The 20,746-nt window shown below is 48.5% G+C and overlaps 1 protein-coding gene across 6 annotated transcripts in view; it reads right to left on the bottom strand.

Annotated features, from left to right (window-relative positions):
• LOC105190039 (ras-specific guanine nucleotide-releasing factor 2) overlaps window positions 1-20,746 on the bottom strand; it is a 55,522-nt gene that overhangs the window by 31,217 nt on the left and 3,559 nt on the right. For all 6 annotated transcript variants that reach the window (XM_025300714.1, XM_025300708.1, XM_025300713.1 and 3 more), the window contains exons 3-4: window positions 17,777-17,907; window positions 14,213-14,329 (exon numbers count right to left, since the gene is read on the bottom strand). In XM_025300714.1, coding sequence (XP_025156499.1) covers window positions 14,213-14,329; window positions 17,777-17,907 — 248 coding nt within the window. The remainder of the gene's footprint in view (window positions 1-14,212; window positions 14,330-17,776; window positions 17,908-20,746) is intronic.

Raw genomic sequence — 20,746 nt, 5'->3', positions numbered from 1 at the left:
GATGCACCAGTGGACGCATTTCTGTAACGGGCGGATACTGGGTGTTCTCCGGGAGCAGCTGGATGCTGCCGATCGCATGCTGTTCATATCGTCACAGAGCAAAGATAGATGGGAAGGGAGAGAGAATGGGGAGCGTTCATTGTGTTGTCATAGAGCAAATTCTCTGAAAAGAAGAAAGAAAAGTGTACCTTAATCGTAGAAAATTGGTACGCGTGTACGTACCAATGTGGAAGGGAAATGGAGAAATTACTGAGTAATTAACAGGGACATTTTGGGCGCGATATGTTTAAGTCCGCGAGTTTCGATGATGCCGCTGAATGTAGCTCTACTGAATGCAGAATGCTTCGCTTAATATGTACTGAAAAAGGCGTGTAACAATGCGAACTCATTGTTGCCCCTCGGTAACTAGTTGTCTCGGGCCGATACCGGGCTGTTGTCCAGCCAGCAGTTCTGCCAGATGCGCTTTGACAATTTGAATATAAACGGTTAATTAATTAAATATTATGAGATAATGTGTGTTTGAATGTAAACGGCTAATTAAATATTATGAGATAATGTGTGTAATATTAATATTATAATTAATATTATGAGAATATGAATATGGAGAATATGACATGACAAGTTCCTGTTTAAGCCTCAACATGGTTGAAACAACAGTAATTAGTCATTCGCAGCTTTAATAAAGAGCACAGTAGCGTGTATAATGTTACATCTCCAAGTACTCCGTCGGTGTTCAAAGCTCAAAGGAATTTGCTAGGTTAATGGGGAACCAAAATTTCGACTCGAGTAATTAAGATCGATTAGATTTAGCTTCGCGGATCCGCTAATTTACGAACGGCAGTGACAATTTGCTCGTACAAGCAACGAGCCTGTCAATATACTATACATTCGAGAGCGAAAGATAAAAATAAACCGCACTGCAAAAATCAATAATAGATGCGAGTCATGAGAAAGAGAGAGAGAGAGAGAGAGAGATAGAGAGGGAGAGGGAGGAAGAGAGAGAGAGAGAGAGAGAGAGAGAGAGAGAGAGAGAGAGAGAGAGAGAGAGAGAGAGAGAGAGAGAGAGAGAGAGAGAGAGAGAGAGAGAGAGGAAGCCAGTGAAATTTAAGCGAGAAAGCTTTGGCCGAATTTATTTTAATTCGCAAATTATTGAAATACGGTTTCGTTGGCTGCATGTTATACGACCTCGGTTCAATAACATGCATATGTAAGCCAAGCAATCATAATAGTCCTTGACTGAAAGAGCAATCGATCGAGAGACATCGCGCGTGAGATTCCTGATTTTTCCGAGTCGTGAGACGCTTATCTAAATTACTGTCCTGTTTACTAGAAATTCCGATTTTATCGAGTACTTTCTTCTTTTTAAAGACACCGAATTTCTTTTCTTCTCAAAATCTCCAATTTGTTGATTCCTGGAATCATCCTCATACGACATATTTTAAAGTTATAATTACTATATTTTATTCGATTATACGGAATTATTCGATTTATACGGAATTATATATACGACAAGATTATTTATTCAGGCCGATCCTTCGATTGTTTCAGGCGATGTAAAATAAACACTGGAGTTGTGCGGCAGAATTGCGCATCTGAATTGTGCGCCAGTACACGCGCCAACTCGCGATTATTTGTATTACCCACTTCTCTCGCGATATTTGCATCACTTACTTCGCTCGCGATTAATTTTTCAAATGTCACAGTTTCGCAAATTTCTGAAAATTTTCACAGATAAAATATTTTCGGGATAAAACATTATTTCGGTAGAAATCACCCGCGAAATTCGTTATATATTTATTGTTCCTGTTGAAAGTTAGAATTCTCGCGAAATAAAAAGCTCGTTCTGTTGACAAAATATAAATGTCCGCGGAACGGGATATTTTCCTTTTCCCCTTCGATCTTGTTGAGAGCCCCACGTTGTTCGGTCCGTTATTTTCTCCGTGTTGCAATTATGGTTTCCTTCCTCCGAACGTCGTGAGATATTCAACGCGCAATGATAAGCAAACAAACAAAACGCTCACGATACTTTATACAGCGTGTGTAATATTTTGATGTATATCACATAGATTGCCAGTGACAAGTTCACCGTGCAAAAATTGCGCACTTTTGCAGCGCGAGATTATCTCAGGAAAACTTAGGGACAAAAGTAGCGTGCGGTAACTCGCGACTAGAGAACGTATATATACTGACATGATTCCACGTTGTGACGAAACGATTGTTCGTCGTCGCTTAATTGAAATCAACCTTCACGTCGAAATGAAAACTATTAAAACCAACGTGCAGGTTGACAGTTCGAGGTTACTTAAGAAAGATCCAGGGATTAATGACGTGCGACAACGCGCGCGCTCGTAACGCGTCTAGTAGATATAAATTGTTTGTATGAAACAACGTAGGTAGACCGCGTACCGAAGTTAAACGCTCGAGCGAAGCTCCCCGGCGGAGTGAGATAAAACCGTTGTTAAAACCAATGAAACAGTCGGGATAAACGCGCGATATATAATTAACGGAATCTACGTCAGCGCATTATTTGCGCACGTGAAAACGGATGTGCGCGCGCGCGCGCGAGACAACATGCTCGTTATTCAACCAGGTTTCACCTTCAAGAAACGGCGCATAAATCGGATTTCGAGTCTCGAAGGAATTAGCGAGAGCGAGAGGCGAACGGTTAAAAAAAGCTACACACGCACAGAGAGTGAGAGGAGGGAGAAAGGGCGATAAGGGATAAAACAGCGAGGGAGACGCTTCTCACTCGCGAGAGGCTCCTACGAGAAGCTTATTTTTAGCTGGAAACAGAATCGATTCATCCCTTCTGATGCTATGCCGGTTGCTGCGGTGGTACCAGCGTCGAGCCCAAAGCCGTGAGGCTACGGGCGGAAGAGGCGCGACAGGCGGGGCAGAGGACGGAGAGGAAAGCGAGTGAGAATAAGGCCGAGGAGAGAGGAGGGAGAAAGAGACACGGAGAAGGAAGAGAAGAGAGAGAGAGAAAGAGAGAGAGAGGGAGAGAGGGAGAGAGAGAGAGGGAGAGGGAGATAGGTGGCGGCTGGAAAACGTCGACAGATAGTGAGAAGCAAGGTGGAGAATGGCGGAGGGTGACAGAAGGGTGCGGGAGGTGGACAAGAGGAAGAAGCAGGTGGGACACGAGATATATGTATTGGCTTGTGGTCGTGTGACGTACGTGCGACGCAGCAACAGGCGAGACCACCACGCCGGGTCTCTCGGATGCAACCCCATAGCTCGCTCTCTCCCTCTCTCTCTCTCTCTCTCTCTCTCTCTCTCTCTCTCTCTCTCTCTCTCTCTCTCTCTCTCTCTCTCGCCTACTTGCTGACCCCCTTTCGCCGGCCTATCTCGCTCTTTACCCGGTGGCCCTGTTCTGCACGTGTTCATGCAGCATCCACCGCCGCAGCCACCGCGCAGGCAGGCAGGCAGGCAGGCAGGCAGGCAGCGAGCCAGCCAGCCAGCAGCCAGGCTGATGTAAAATTCAGCGCACCCCGGCTCAGTATCCGGCGCGTTTCACCCCTCGGAATATGCGCGCCTACCTTCATTACCCCGTGATCCCCGTTGTTAACGCCGCCGCGCCTATCGCATCGACGCGACTCTCGGCCTCCCGTGTCGATTCCGTTTCGCCCGTGGCGACCTCGATTTTTCATTTACGACGCGCTTCGAATTTCTCGGGGTTCCTCGCGCGGCGCTCTCCCTCTCGTGAGGAGCCGTGTATCACCTCTGACTCTCGCGGAGGAACGGCGTCGTTATTTTCCAGGAAAGTTACGCCGCACGAGAGACCTCATTCGCAAAGCTGGGTACACATTGCGCATGTTTTTACACAGCGGCGCTTCTTTCTCTCTGAGAACTCGTAATTGTCTACACGAGAGAGATGGTGTAATTCGTTTAACAAGTTTAACTAGATGGCCAACGATGAGATGAATTTCCGCCAACTTGATCACACAGAGACCATTTCGCTTCGGAAAGGTTTCCGGTAACTTGACAGCTGCATACGAAAATTGCATTCATGAGAATTGACAGATATTTTCGACACATTCCGGAAATCAAAATTCGGCCATGATGAAAACGTTACGGGTCAATATTGACTCTTTTAACGTGACAGGTCAATTGTGAAAATTCTCCGTTTATCCGTTTATCCGTAAAAATGTACAGTGGAATATTTTGCCTGGTGACCTCCAATTAACGATCAATTAATATCGGTCAACATATCAAGGGAATAATGTCAATCCAATTATACAAGCGGGCACAACGCGACGACAATTTATCCGCATTGTTATCCGATTGTTATGAGAATTTTGATAATGCATATACTTTTCAGCAGGAGAGGTAGATAGATAGATAGATAGATAGATAGATAGAATAGATAGATAGATAGATAAAAATAGATAGATAGATAGATAGATAGATAGATAGATAGATAGATAGATAATAGATAGATAGATAGATAGATAGATAGATAGATAGATAGATAGATAGATAGATAGATAGATAGATAGATAGATAGATAGATAGATAGATAGATAGATAGATAAAGATAGATAGATAGATAGATAGATAGATAGATAGATAGATAGATAGATAGATAGATAGATAGATAGATAGATAGATAGATAGATAGATAAGATAGATAGAAGATAGATAGATAGATAGATAGATAGATAGATAGATAGATAGATAGATAAAGAAGATAGATAGATAGATAGATAGATAGATAGATAGATAGATAGATAGATAGAGAGAGAGAGAGAGGGAGGGAGGGAGGGAGGGAGGGAGGGAGAGGGAGAGGGACGTCGGAGAGAGATTAATTTGCGGGACGATCAGACGCAAATACGGGCGATCGATCGGATGAAGTGCCTGCGACGATATCGATGCACATCGTGACTGGCCGGCCAATGCATATCACTCTAACATTCGACCCATTAATCTTCGTGGTTGCGATGGATTCATTCAAGGGTATCGCAAAGCATCGTTGATCGAACCGGTTGATACACATCAACGCAGATTGTCGATACTTGGCGGACTGCGCGTCGCGACGGGATCACACGACCGCATATTCAACTCGCAGCGTCGATAATTCGCGTCAACGCCTGTTAATTTGCGGAAGTTAATCAGCGCGCGTCACGAAATTCCGTCGCTTGGGAAAATCACGACGGTCTCACCCGTCACGCGAACGTTTAACGTGCAGTCGGCGCGATAACGCCAGCGCGGAATTTTCATCTTCTTACCGGCGATTCTCTCGCATTGATTTCTCGCGCGACTCCGCTAATTATTTATACAGATAACGCAGCTGGCAGCGCGCGCGAAGCAGCTGTCGTGAGAACGTGTTTCTGTCAAACGGCGGGTACTCGACGTAGCCATCAGACACATGCAGGCGAATGGTAAAATGAACGCGAGGAAAGCTCATCTTTTACGTAAAATGATGCTTATGTAAACAAACTAATTGAGGTCTTTGTAGACGCGTCGCGAAATATTCATACGCGTCGAATGACGCCGCGCGTGCTCTGCTCTTTGACGGATCGCGAAAGGGCGAAAGGCAGAGAGAACGAGAAACAAAGAGAGAGATAGAGAGAAAAAGAGAGAAGGGGGGAGGAGAGTGAAACGAGAAAAACATTCCAGTCACGCTCGACTTCTCATTCAAGGGAATGGCATCAGTTTTCTGGTAGACGCCGCTTGAATTTAATCCAATTGCACTCTCCTTCTTTGCCGTCGGTAGATTTAATTTCACGATTTAACAAGCGTATAATTTAATCATGGAAACTTAATTGTGCGAGTAGGTGCGCATATTTGCAATTACTCGGATCCGATAGGTCTATTTAGTAATTCTTTTAGCGCTTTCAGTTGCAGCCTATTGCGTGCTTCCTCATCTACTTAAATTAGGCAAACGTGTAATTCGCACTTATATATATTTTTTCAATTTGAATTGATCGTTGCGCTCTTTCCACTTTTTTATAAATTTTTTTAATATAATTATATTATAATGCGTGCACGCGCACGGTGCTTGGCGGCCATACAATTTGTCCGATAAGAACCGGTGGACCGTGCAACGTGTGTGTTTCTCTCTCTCTCTCTCTCTCTCTCTCTCTCTCTCTCTCTCTCTCTCTCTCTTCTCCTCTTTCCATCTGTTCGGTGTTGCAGAGCGTATATAGCCGCGCGATAACGATATGTGCGAGACGCCCTTCGAGCCCTTTCGCGACGACGCCAGTTCCAGTCGTCAATGCGCGATCGTGTCGCCATCGAATGAAAGCGCCACGAATGCAGCGACGCGTTCATGCCCGATGCACTTTGGGAGTCACGTCATGAGCTGGCGGTCGGTCCCTGCGGACCGCCGCGATTGTGCATGTATAACTGAGCATACTCTCTTCGGGAATCAATTAACGAACAAGTTGCCGCGCGGCACGCTACGCACTACATCAATTATATCGTATTTCCTGCTAAATGAATAAATCGTCATGCATAAATCACGGCCCGGCTATTCGAGCCGCGCGCTTCGACGGGGTCGCGATTCACTTAGCGGAACGAAAAATCGAACGAAAAAGAAGAGGGAGAAAAAATACATCACGTCGGAAATCCGCTCGCGCTGCGCGCAAATCAGGACTTTGTCTCATTTTATTTTATATCCCTCCTCTGGATCATTTTCCCTTTTTCTTTCGCGAAATTAGGACACGTCGCGCAGCGGCGGGCGGGAAGTACGAACGAGGAAGAGTGAGGAAGGGAGAGATAACCGCGATAACTGCCGTGTTCACGAAGGTTACAAATTCGATATTGGCGCGGAAGCAACTTTTAAACCGAACGATTTTCCAAACGCGAGCGACGCGATCGAGGCCGCTTCCCCATCCGGGGACAAAGTCCTGTTTTAACGGTGCATCCCGGAGAAGTGAATACCACAGAAGGATCGTACCACTGGATCCATTTCCGAAGTTCCGCCCCGCGGGAGCAGGATACGATTCACGCAGCGATCTCTCGCGTAAAATTACAACCCCGCACGGAAAGCTGCCCGACTCTCTCCATATCCGACATTCTGCTCCCAGCTGAGCTCCGCTCATATTTCTCGGCAACGTGTATCAGAAGCCTCGCGACATGAACCCTCGCGAGGCGGGCAAGGCATGAGGGTGGAGAAAAGAAGAGGAAGGGGAGGCATCCACGGTGGTCGGCAACGCTCGTTTTTCACGTCGACCGCTTGTTCCCGACCGGCTGTTTAATCGCTTCCTTCGGCTAGTTTAACCTCCTCTCCAAGCCGGGCGTAGCTGGTCTGATTATTTCGCCGCTCGAGTCGAGAGCAAACGCCGACTGTGCTGAATTTTCACGCGGAGAGGAGGTCCGTGTTTTCAGTCTGCGCTCGGCCGAATCGCCCGCGGGCAAAAAGTGGAGACAAACAGACAGACAGACAGACAGACGGACGGAAAGAGAGAAACGCGGAGAAAGGACGACGCGCGGATGTATTTATGGATTCGCAGGTCTGCGAGCTGTTACGAGCGCGCGCGATATCGTGCGTTTTTCCCGCTTTATGCCTCCGCGACGGTATATCGATCGTATATTGTATGCGCTCCGACCCGCGTTGCGTATCGGCCGCGTGCCGTTAACGTGCCGCGTTAATTACATCGCAATGTTAATTATCAAACCCTGGGTCGTTGCGCATTATGACGCAGGGAGGAATCATTGATTATACGTGCAGCAGTTCGGGATCAGATCGGGTCGCATAACGATGAGCGCGAGCGACCGGCAAGCCGCCTCGGAGCCCGTTAACGGAACGGATCAGGCGGAGCGAGTATCGGGAGATCGCAAATCCGACGCGTGCATAAATTGCAAAAGCCGCAGAGAGGAGGGAGACGCGCGTGTGTGCGGCGTTCTGAATAAATACGAGCACGGGCGCTTGAGAAATCAAGCTCTCGAGTGCGGCCCCGGCCGTTACGGTAACTGCACACCGGCGCGGCGGATTTTGCAGCGGAAAGCGCTCAACGTAATGTTGCAGCGCGGAGCGAAAATGTAACGAACTCTGGGACCTGCAATCCTCTGAAAAATCGTAGACGGAGGATCAAACGCGGTGTAATTGAAAACGCAGCGCGCGCGAACGAAAGAATTCAACACGTCCGCGATGCCGGATTTCACGGCTAAAAGAGATACGTGTGCTCTGACTAATAGGTTGGCGAATCGAGCGAATCGAATTTTCTCTCTCTCTCTCTCTCTCTCTCTCTCTCTCGCGATTGTTCACCGTCGCGATTGTTCACCGTCGCGTTCTCTTCCAATAGCGTAAGTGTTAATTTTTCGGAAGTACGTCCGTCGTCTTTGTCAGACGTTCCGGTCGCTTCGTTTGATTAATCCATTAAAAGCCGTGGTTATTAATTGTCACCGATACTTTCAATTGAAGGATCAGTCATTTGCTAGAAGTCTCAGATTATCGATGGAATTATATTTCTTTTTTTTTGTTTCAAGGGCAGAGCTAGGGTGCAAATAATGTCAAAATAATTTGCGCGATAATCGAGTGATTTCATTCAGTGGACAAGCTGCGTTGCGTAAACGCGATATTAGTGGTTGACCGGTTAAAACTGAGCTATTCTCAACGTTGGACGTAATGATGATTAAGCGCGAGAATTTACGGGCCGTAATTATTTCCCCACGCGCGCGCATCGCAGTGCTGCTAGAGAACACGATCGAGATTAGAGGAGCTCGTTCGCCTTCGAGAGATGAATATTTCTGTATATTCCCTGGCGTCTATTATCTGTACGTTATACTTGGAGGGCACGTAAGAAGATATGGTCCGACGGGCCATGTAGCGTCAATGGTAATTGTACACCTTGCTTATAATTACGTAAGCAGGTCGCGGTGATCAAGGAAAATACGGAAACACGGAGATGTTTCATCAAAGTTCAACCTCTCTCGTGCTGCTGACGGCCAACTTCGCGTCCAATCTATTCATCCTGATGTTTCGCCCAGCGATAGCCAGCCTTGCTTCACGACAGCGGCAAAATTTGTTTCTGTATTCACCTCACACGAACGGGAGGAGAAGGCTGACTTTCGCCCGCGAATTCGTCGTTAACGTCGAGATATTCCCGGAGCTCGATTAATAAGTCACACGTCGCGACTGTGACGTAAGAGAGACCGACTCGGGAACGATGAAAATTAGCGGGTCGCGCTATTTACACGCCGCACGAGGACCAGTCGCAACGCCGTGATATATTTCTGCGTCCTCGGGAGAGAGGAGCGTGAATCTCGGGATCTCGCAGGTGCGGAGCGCTCGATTAAGAGTCGTCCGGTTTAGCTCTGTGCGGCGCTCCTTATAGGCGTCCTCGGCATCCTTGACCCCGGGGACTCGCGCGACTTAGAAAAGCGTCCCCCCGGCAATCTCTATCATCATCTTTTATTTTATATACGACAACGTCGCCGCCGACGGTTTGTGCGTAATATATTAAATAGTATCTCTTCGCGCCCCGCTGCCCGCGATAATTAGAAAGCAGAGCTGCGTGTGAAGCAAGCAAACGCAACGCAACTGCGATAACGACGACGTTCGACGATGTTTAATTTAAGAATAAAATTAATAATCGCGAAACGCAACCTTTCCTCCAGCGTTCGTCGCATCGCACGCGTATTTTATTATCGATATACGTGCGTATATCGATCGGAGATCGCACGGAGAAGTCGCTTGTAAGTTCGCTCGACAACAAAAGGAGAGAGAACCAGAGAAGCAAAAGAGAAAGAAGAGGGAGGAGAAGAACAAGATAAGATCGAGAGATATGAAGAAGCGTACGGCTTTGCGCGACGAAGAACAACCGAGTCATCTTACGGAGGAAAAATGTCTCAAATTTTATGCAACAAATGACATTGCTCGATAATGGAGGGATTCCAAAGCGGCTGCCTCCGGGGCATAGAATATTCCATCGCGTAGTTCCCTGGAAAGGGGGAACTCCACATTTGTCCTCGTACGAGATCCCGCCGGCGTGCGGGATAATGCAAAATTAACAAGGTATTTCGTCGAAAAATCCCGCTCGTCGCTCGATGCGGCTTCGACGAGCGTAAACCCGTAACAAATCGTCATCTCTGTGAGCCGATTGTTGAATTATATACACCGCCGCAAACAGCCACGGGCGAAAAAAGCAATTATAAACCGGCGAAAATAGTCGGGACAAATTTTCCCGCGACATATCGAAATTAGATTTGTGGCTTATGATTCGTTTGTTACCGATGAACTTTCCGTCGATGAACTTCACGCGCGAGTGAAATTAGCTTGGTAAAAACGGCAAGCGTACGAGCGCGCGACGGAATATCGAAACGGAAACTTGCGGAAACGCCCGAGCACTTTCCTCTTCTCTCTTCTGTTCCGTTCTAATCTGATTCTCTCTTTCTCTATATCAAAACTCAGCGCGCCAAAACCACGATGCGTTTAGGCAGGCTATTCATTTCATCATCCGGCTGTACAGTTTCGTAATTTTCCCATTTCCCGGCTTGGTCGCCACTCCGACGGAAACGCGCCTCGCGGTAACGTTGCCTCGAGTTGCCTCGCGTGTAAATGAAAATCTCGTACGTGCCGCGGCGGCCGCGCACCGTCGAGATAAGCATCGTAGGCATCGGCGCGTTTAACAACGCGCTCTGCTATACGATAATCCAGCGCATTATCGTGTCCGCCACTGTGTCCGGAAACATTACGCAGTTAATAACCCGCCGGTGTTCGCACGCGAGATATATATTTCCGCGTTTCACCGCGCGGACTCTCGGCGCGATCACGACGTCCGATATTTCCGAAGCGCATATTTTTTACGGCCGCGCCGCTCTCTTCCGCTCTGTTGCGCCGGTATTTATTTGAATCTTGTTGCTCCAGTCGCGGCGGATCCGACAGTATTTCACCGGGAAAAACATTTTCGCTCGGAAATAAAGCCGTTGGAAAAGGGGTTTCACGGTGGACATGGTCACGATTTGTTTCGATTCGATTAATACGCCGCCGGGATGAGCGGAGGAGCCGCTCATACGGGCGGAATGAAACTCGCGCGTGCGAAACGTTGTACAAGGCAGTGATCTCTTGCTTTTTTCTCACACCCTCACGCGTATTTAAAAGGGCCATTGTCGCGACCAGCGGCGGCATAGTTATCGCGAGGATTGGCTGTCCAGTTGACAACTATCCGTATCGCAAAGTGTGCTAAATTGGGACAAGTGCCCGAGGACTGAGGCTTATGTCGATACCGTGCGCATCGAGTGCACCAATAAACGAGCATCCCGCACAAAAGCCACCCGACCGATATTTAATCACAGCGGCAGTACTTGTGCAACGAACGCGCGCCGCATTGTCTCGCTTATACTTGCATTATAGAAGTGCATCCCGCGAAAGAAAGAAATGATAAACGAACGGCGTTCTGCAAACACACGACGAGAAGGAGAGAGACGAGGGGAAAACGAGTCCTCGCAAGAAAACCTCAAAGAAGGACCGCATATGAGAATCTAGAAAAAATTTTATTCCCATCGACGATCCCGACAGCAGTTGCCGTCGTTTCTGTGATACCTGTAAATCTGTAAACAACGACCGACGTCTTTAATTGATTCACGTTTGCCGCGTCAACACGCTTTTTGCCGTGTAAAGAGTCTCTCAAAAAATTCCGCGACAAAGGAGAGAGAGAGAGAGAGAGAGAGAGAGAGAGAGAGAGAGAAAAGAGAGGAAAGAGAAGGGCGCTTCTTTAGGCGCCATGTTAGGCAAAGAGAAGTGTAAAACTGAGCCGCGAATTCCGTTGCATTTCATACGAGGAGGTTCATACGATACCGCCGATAAACAATAGAGTTATCAAACGAGACGAACGGAGAGTAGACGAAGCCGTTGTTCCTGTCACGAATTCGACGTTGTTCAAGTCAATGTCGATCCCTTTCTTTTGCCCGAGACTGCAAACCAATCACGGTTCTCTGTCAACCGTGAAAGTCAAATATTTTAACGAACTAGACGTATTTGACTCCGAACGTATTTCCTCGAAGTCCGTTGGTTAATTTCGAAAAAACTTTCCGTTTAAATATTGAACATACAGAACATTTTACTCCTCTAGATTTCTTGGACACGTTGGAACGTATATTTTTAGTACATATTTAATGTCTATAAATAAAATTAACAACTCGATAAGTTGACAAGTTGATAAGTTAGTAAGGTTAAATAAGTTTAATAAGTTCGGCAAGTGGCAAAGTCAGACACACTTAATTTACATAATCGTTGCAATTATGGTATATGAAATTCACCGACGAAGAGAGGAGACATTTTGTTTCCTCATTATGTAATAATGCGCGTCAAAGCGTATTTCTTTGGTCTTGTGGAGAGAAGAGAAAATCGAGCAATAATATAATGCGCTTTTTCATCGGCCATTTCCTGTTTCTTGGTCTGGAATCGTGAGAACTGTTGGACCAGGTAGATTATAATTTGATCGGGAGGTCGAGCCTCTCTCGAGTCGAAGCGTTGTTAAGAGAGAAGTTTTTCGAACCGTGCCGCAGCACGAGCCGTGCAAACGTCACGGCAAAAATCGGCAGAAATTAGCATGCTCCGCTGCGAGTCGGCGCTCGCTCCTCGCTCGGCGGTAATTGCCGCTAAATGAAGCGGAGGCTGTTAAAGCGGCCGCTGAAGTTACGGCCTCGCATTATTTTTCGCAGCAGGCCGCGCGCCTCGATCGATTTATCGGCCGTAACGAAAGTGGAAATAAGGAAGGAAAAACAGCTTCCTCCTTGTCTGCGAGACCAAAAGAAAATACTGGACGGCCGATATATCTTTAGAAAAAGAGCGGGAAAGCCGGCGAGCATCACGTGACCTTTGCAAAAATCGATACTATCATCCCTCTCCTACCCTTATTATCTCACACATCTACGTTGATGAACCTTTTAATCGCTCGTCCGCATTTCGAATCGCCCTCGCCCGATTAATGGGGAGCTTAACGGCAAGCTGGCTTGCCGTCCGCGAAGTTCATGAGCCACGCTCGAGGGTGCAGTGAGAAACGTTCCGTTCGTCGTAATATGGCGATTTGTGAGGTCAAGGGAGCTCGAAAGAAACTCGACACTTTGTTCCCTGTATTCGCGATCTTAAAAAAAAAAAAAGAGAGAGAGAAGAAAGGAGAAAGATACACACACAGAGCTCTCATTGCACATTCAGTATTAAATGGACGATTGGCGATTTCCGATCTCATCTTCGTTATTTAACGAGGCCTTCACTCATCGTTGTAAGAGAGGACTCGAGATCGAGAAAGGCAGCGTTTAATGTTAATTGCGCCGAGGAGAGAATTCCAGAGCGCGCGGTGATCGTTCACCGTCAACGTTCGATGAGAAGCTGCCTCTGCGAGCGTCCAAGCGCGTTCGTTCTCATTTGCGAAATTCCCACGTCGTGAAAAATTCATCGCGCGAATCAATGCCGCGGGTTGCCGAAACGCGCGTCGTTGCCCGAAATGCTGAAATGAATATTGCAAAAGAGCGAAACGGGCGGCGCCCATCTTTGTGTGAGTTGATACGTGTGCGTATACGCGAGCTTTTAAATGCGTGAGCATGTAAACGGCATGCGCCGCCGATGCGCGTACGAATGACACATTAGCCTCTGACATTAAATGCATTAACACACAGTAAACACTATTAAATTATGCATTCGCGTCCAAATACGTCGTTGGGGAGAGCTATTTAGCGTATTATTCTGCACGTCGCCTCGCGCCGAGCCCTCCGCATCGACCATCTCGAAGAAGAAGAGCGGGCGAGATAATCGATATCGCAAAACTTCTCTTTTCAAGATCGCGACTATATATACATACGCATACATGCACATACATAAGCACGTATTAAACCGTTTTAACAGGGGGTTTTAGCGGAAACGAGGCTTCAGCTTACCGAAAGTTAACAATAGCGCGACGCGCTTTACGAGTCCTGGCAACTACCCGATAATTCAGCAGTGGCAATTGTTATTTCGTTTGCTCAAAGAGAAAGGGAGGAGGAATACGCGCGTTCACGCAGAAACATTGCAGCGGAAACGAGGACGAGAGCATCCAGCTCTCACCGAGGCTGTCGGCCTGGCTCGTTGGCGCACGTGCGAGTTTTGGTTTGCGTAAAAAATTGCACTCGAGCTCGAAATGTTTAACTTCACGCAGCGTGTACGAAACGAGTAAGATGTCACGCGTGCCGACAGGGAGCTTGTGCCCGCGCGTAAACACGCGCGCGCGTAAACACACGCACGCACGTACACAAACACAACAAACAAACAAACACACAGTTCATATTGCGTTACCTGTTTATCCGGTTCTTTGCCTTTGGCGGTGATGAGTCGATCGCAATAACAGCCCTCCAGCAGAATGACGCCACTGGGCCGCGAACAGTTCTCGTTCTCGTAATAGAATAGCATATTCTGCAACAAACGTTCCGCCGTTGCCGTGAGCTCGCGCTTCCATTAGGAAGAGATGAAAAAATAATATCCCGTAACTTTTCGTAAGGCGGCTGGAAACGGCGGAGGATAACGGGACGTCTTAATATTTGATCGTTTCATGACCCCGCGGCCATCCGCGTGCAAAGCCACACGCGCGGATGCATCATTTGGTCACTTGTCATTCAATTCGGGAATTCAAAGGGTATACATGGGGCATTATTTATATATATATATATATATATATATATAATTCGGTTACTTGCTTTACGCTTCCATTATTTAAATTTCCGCCACGTATGCCTCGGACGCTGAAAGGCCAGGACGTCTGACCACATCCAGACCGTTTCTACTGCAGAAAGGGAAGAGAGAGAGAGGGAGAGAGAGAGAGAGAGAGAGAGAGAGAGAGAGAGAGAGAGAGAGAGAGAGAGAGAGAGAGAGAGAGAGAGCGTATAAAGTAGAATATTACGCAAGTCTTCATTTTGTATTCTCGTCTAATAAGAAATTGCAACGAAGTATCGCCGAGTGCTTACAGTTTTAAGGAAGTGCAGCGCACGCGCGCGCCGCGTTCCACTGCAACATTTAATCTTCGAACGCGATGTAATCCCCCCGCTATTGAAATTTTAGTACACGTAATGTGTCCCGCGCGTAGCGACGAAAAACAGACGCCGGCCGTCGCTCGGCTAAACGGAATATGATATTACACAAACCCGCTTCCCTCGCGAATACGCTCGTGTACTACGCGCCGCGCGCGTGAGCGCGCATTATAACATAATAAAAGCTGTAAAACAATATCATCCGGCTTGCGTTAAGCAAATTAACGAACGCGTCCTGTTAGCCGCGCAAGACTCGCCGAATGAATATCGCGCGATTGGGGGTGCTCTCGTTTCATAAAGCCAGTTACCAGTCCCGGGCAATCCGCTGCGATGAAATTGCCACCGCTGTTACAATCCCCCGAAACGATTTTGCTTTATCGGCCGGCAGGGGGAGGGGGCATGGGACACGTTATCGGCGAATATCTACGAGAAATGTTTACAGCCAGCGATCGATTCAAACGATGTTGACACATCGTGAAATTGCAGCGGAACGTGCCGCGCGCGTTCCTCCTTGACCCTTCCCTTCCAAATCCTGTGACGATCGCGCGACGCTCAGATTTCAGCCCGCGAAACAGGGATGACGAGGGGGGGGGGGGGAGAGAGAGAGAGAGACGCGCGCGGCGGGAAAGAATTTCGCGCGGAAACGAGCACCGCGCCGCGCCGATGCGTCCGTCGATTAATGAAAAGCAATTTGCGGTAATGCCACTCGGTGTCCCGCGATAAAGTTTTATGAAACGAGGAGGACTCCGCTCGCTCACTCTTTCTCATTCTCCCCCCATTCTACCGGTGTGTTTGAGGAAGAGCTCTCTCGGATCTTAGATTAACTTAACTTCTGTCCCGGAAATTGCGCGTGCGCTCCGCCGCGCAAGGGCGATAAGAGGCCCTTTCCTTTACGTGAGTTCCAAACTCGTGGTGCTAGAAGGAACGTGGACGTTCTCACGTGACGGTTACAAGGGCCGAAGTTTTCGATCTCCGTAATACGAGACTGCGATAAGTCTATCAAGCTCTGAGAGCACGAACGAGAGTTATCCCCGTTTCCTTCCCGCTCCCTCCCCCTCCCCCCCGCAGCCGCCCCGCGAACCAAGGTCGTCCAGTGATAACTGGAGACGCTTCGACGGGAGATACCCGATTATCAGCGTCAAAAAGAAAAGGAAGAGAAAGAGGAGAAAGGAAGGAGAAATTCGTCAAAGGAGAAACCTTCGCGCTCTTTTACTTCTCGTTCGACAGGAGTTTTCCATTTCCTTCCGGTATTCTTTATCGTTCTCCTGCCGCATGAACTAGTTTCCCTATCCCCGATACGCCGTGACAGCGAACCCGGGAGTTTCGAGATACACTGTGCACGTGAAAAAGGGAAAACGAAAATCGACAACGGGCGAAAATCGAGAGAGACCTACGCGCGAGAACGCAGCCCGTGCTCTCCGCGCGCGCGCGTTCGATCGCCCTTTCAGTCGCCCTTTCCGGCATTCTTTATTATTCTCCTAGTGCATAAACTAGTGCCCCATGTATCCGCCTTTACAGCCCGCCAGCTGCCCGACTGCCAGTGCGAGCGAGCATTTCGAGATATCCGCTGTACGCCGTGACTGTTCTTCGCGCCTGAAATTAGTTAAATAAAGAGGCGGGCTAGTTAGCGAGAACTTCCGCTGTAAAAGCGGAAGCTCATCTGCAATGCAGTGGCGTGACTTCGAGCCCGCGTACTACAAGCCAGCCGAGATATAACCTTCCCTCTAACCGTATGGGATTACGCTGTCAGACATGCATAATACACCAGTTTTGTTCGCGACGAGATGGAACACGACTATCTGTCGATCCGCGCACGTCGCGCGAACGAATGTATATCGCAGATACAAAAATCCACCTCAGAAAATATGTACGAGCGCACACGCGCGCGCCAGGAAAACCGACCCCGACCCGACGCGCATTACCGGGACGAGCGCGTGGGATCTCTCGTCTCTGAGGTCGCGATCCGACATGGCTGCAACGACGAAAGTCTCAATCAGATAATTACGAATCGTATCACGTTCGCGTCGCGCCGTCGTGATCGAGCGAATTGTCGGGAAGGTACCGCGCGACGCAAGACACGTAAACGGGGATTGCCGATGACTTAAAGGATCACGGCTGCGAGCCGAGACAGAGAGAGAGAGAGAGAGAGAGAGAGAGAGAGGACGAAGGAGAGGACGGGACGAGAGGAGGCCACACGCGCGCATATGGATGCTGCGGCTCTCGAGTGACGAGGTATCTGAAGCGCAAACTATGTCGAAAGTTCCGCTCTTAATTGTATCAGTCGGCTCTCGCGAAAACGCTCGCGAGAGAATTAATGAGGGCTCATTTTCGAAGTTCGCGACGGCGGCGAGTAAACTATAAACCCGAGAGCGAAGAAATTCCGAGCGAATCGAGGGAGGGGCAAGAAGCGCGCCTCTCGCCACCCACGCGGTGCAAGTCGGCGGAAACTTCGGATATTGTCGTTATTTTATTTTAATGGCTGTTAATAATTGGAGACGCTGAAATGCCACGTCGGCAGTCGCGCTTCGAAGTGAGAGACGGCGACGACTCTCTGTTGCGTTTTTTCGCAGTCTCGGTGATGTGACACGATGTGTTATCGCGTTAGGTAATCGCCAAGTGATTCCTCGCCAAGTTATACCTCGAGGGATGGTATTTTCCAGCCCGTCCCGGGACGAGACGAAGATCGGGCGTGTTCGTGAAATTAGGTTTATACGACGACGCTACCTAAGGCCCGGGTCGATACACATGCAAATTGGCCCGTTCCGTTTCGTTACGGAATATGGCTCGCCGCCGAACAGAGCGCGATCGCCGACGGCACGACAAACAATTCACTGACCTGATAGAGAAGGAACCATCGTAATTGCCACTTAGTGGAGTCGGTTGCCCGCTTGTGCAAATATCCCGTCAGCGAATGATCGTAATGGGCTCTCTCCGACAGCATGACTAGCTGAGCGTCATTCACCCTCACTGCAACACACCGTAAACGCAGCGCTCGTGAATAGAGCAATTAAAAGGGCCCGCCCGATCTCGGGAGCGACGACAGGCGTTGACGCGCGAACGACGACGAATTGACGCGAAACACCGCGCACGCGGTGAGCGATGTACCTTATTTTCCGTTTTATCCCGGATTTCGGCAGGCGAACCTCCCGAAACACTCCGGGATTGCTCGGATCCACGCGCGAGACTCTCCGCTTCGGGGGATTCACGCTGGGACACGTGCGAGCGCGAGTGTTTTATGTCATTCGCGTGCGCGCGTTTTGAGAAGGCGGCGGTAATCGCGCGCGAATGGCCCGGATTTACAGTATAAGAAAGAACAGTAAGGGTTCACTCGGTGGCGGTGCTTTTGATCTCAGGTGCTACAAAAGACCGCCGTGTTATTGGTTGTGCGCGGGTTATAATTTCAATGACAATAGAGAATAGCAGCTAAAGCAGATTTATTGCTGTTTTGCAATATTTACTGTCAAATCTATAATATACATTATAAAATAATATAAAAATATGAACTATTATTAATATAATATGTTAATAATATTATAATTAATAATATATAGCATATTACTAATTATAATATAGAAAGATGTACATATACATACAGGGTGCTAAATTTCAAACGTAACAGGTAAAAAATCTCGGAAACTAAATGATATTGAGGTTCGCCTTTTTCTTTATATCGTATTGTTTCGAAGGGGACACATTTTGATTGAAACAAAATTTAACACTTTGCAAATTTAAGTTTGCACTCTTGCAGTTTATTATACAACATTTGTACCCACCCTCTTTCGTTCATTTTACTGATTTTAATAAAACAACAATATTATATTAAAAATTCGGTCATACGGTTAATCGTTGCTTACGCTTACACAGCTTTTGACAGCTACTGGCCGCCATATTGTTGGTTGCGCAGTTCGGTCATGCGCGACAAACGACCGTTCGCACTATTTTCCGCTGAGCGAACCTACTGTTCTTTCTTTCTTATACTCCGCCCGTATGAAGCGGGGCCGTGCCTCGCGCGTAAAGGCGACGCCGAATCGCCGCGTAGTATTACACGCGGCGATATATATCCGTCGGGTTATCGTATGACACACAATGCACCGCGTCGCAATTACGCGTCCACCTGTTTCCTCTCGCTGTGCGCCATCGTTTCAATAATACCATGCTCAAAATACCATCGGTTCTTGTTTACCACGGCGTGCGCGCAGGAATATTAATAATCCGCCGCTGATAAGCGGCGTTTACGTTCAAAGTCCGTGTCCGTTCGTTCGTCGCTTCGTTCATACGTATACGTACATACGTATGACGAGAGTCAACGTCGAGCAAATTACACACGAGTCTCCCACGTAATTAAAAGCGCACGTCGTGCCGTTTGAGCGAGCAGCAACGAGGGCGAGAGCCGAAGAGAATTAATGAGATTTCGGGGTCGAGCGCGTGCCGCGATCTCCTCTCCCACACCCCCCCGCCCCTCCTCCACCCGCGGTCGAATCGCCGGCGTAAACAAATGAATCTCACGCGAGAAAAATTGCGCCGTGGTCTATCACGAGCGATCGAGCGACCGCGGTCTGATTCGCCGAAGCTAACGTTCGTTCAATTGCCATTCGCGCTCCTCCACGCCTACATTAGCGAGATTCCGTTCTCAGATCAGACGACGACGCGATCTCCGTGTAAATGCCAATTGCGCTTAGCCGCGGCTTCCGCACGGATGCGCACGTCCGCGCGCCAACGCGCGATCGAGCGAATTAACGATCGAACGAGCCAGCGGCCAATCTACGGCGTGATGCGAATGCGCGAAAACAAACGCGAGCTTGTCGGCTCCGAAAATGCGCGACATTCATTTCAAGACTTCGCCCGGAAACGAATGGCCGCAGTTGACCGGTTTCTCAATCGGGCGGAGGAGATCGGCAGCGCCCGATTCCGCGATTCTCGCGTCGCCGCGGAACACGGAGGGTTGCGCGGGCGATTATTTGTATTTCTGCGACGGCTCGAATGAAAAATCTCGTGCCGACGTTTCGCGGAAAATTCTCCCGCGGACAATGGATTTGTACATGCAAAACGTGCGCGGTCGCGGTGCATTAACGAGGGCAGACAAACTTTTCCGCATAAATATAAATATCGTCGTCGTCGATGACGACGACGACGACGACGACGACGACGACGAGGAGGAGGAGGAGGAGGACATCGTGCTTCCTCCACGTGCGCTTTTAATATGAATTCGTGATAGCGCGCTATTGTTCGTCGAAATAAGAGCAACATCGAAAATCGCGTGGCGGCTGGCGATGTTGCATGTAGCGTATCGATAACACGTACGAGTGCACACGCGCTCGCGATAATTAACTGCGTTTCGCATTCGTTCGCGTCGGTCGGAGCGCGGCGTGATTAGTTAGATGTTGATTAAAGCTCATATCCACCGCAGGAGGAGCTCGATAAACTTTTAAAAGCGCATATTTATACAAATTGCGTTGCGTCCGCAATATTTCGCGCGTTTGTCGAGCGGCCGCTCGCCGTGCCGGGGGAAATGGATACGCGAAAATAACGAGCGCGCGCGTGCGCGACGCACGCGTTACGCGGCGAGCGTAACATTTATAAATGCATTAATGCGTTTGTGTAAAATAATACGCGTGACGTGTGCGCGACTGCGTAACTATGGCCTTTGTCGCGACGCTCGGCGAAATACATATTACAACGCAGCGTGTAATCGTAATTGGAATAAGAGGATCACCGTGAAATTTTCCGCGATTCCGTTCCGATCTCCGCGAGCTTTCGTTCGCCGAGATCGCGCGTTGTAATCATTTGTTGCAAAGAATGATAACGA

Source organism: Harpegnathos saltator, unplaced genomic scaffold (genome assembly GCF_003227715.2).
Source record: "Harpegnathos saltator strain DR-91 unplaced genomic scaffold, Hsal_v8.6 scaffold38, whole genome shotgun sequence".
NCBI classification, from domain to species: Eukaryota; Metazoa; Arthropoda; class Insecta; order Hymenoptera; family Formicidae; genus Harpegnathos; species Harpegnathos saltator.
Note: the sequence above shows the minus strand (reverse complement) of the source record. Positions and strands in the feature narration are given on the sequence as shown.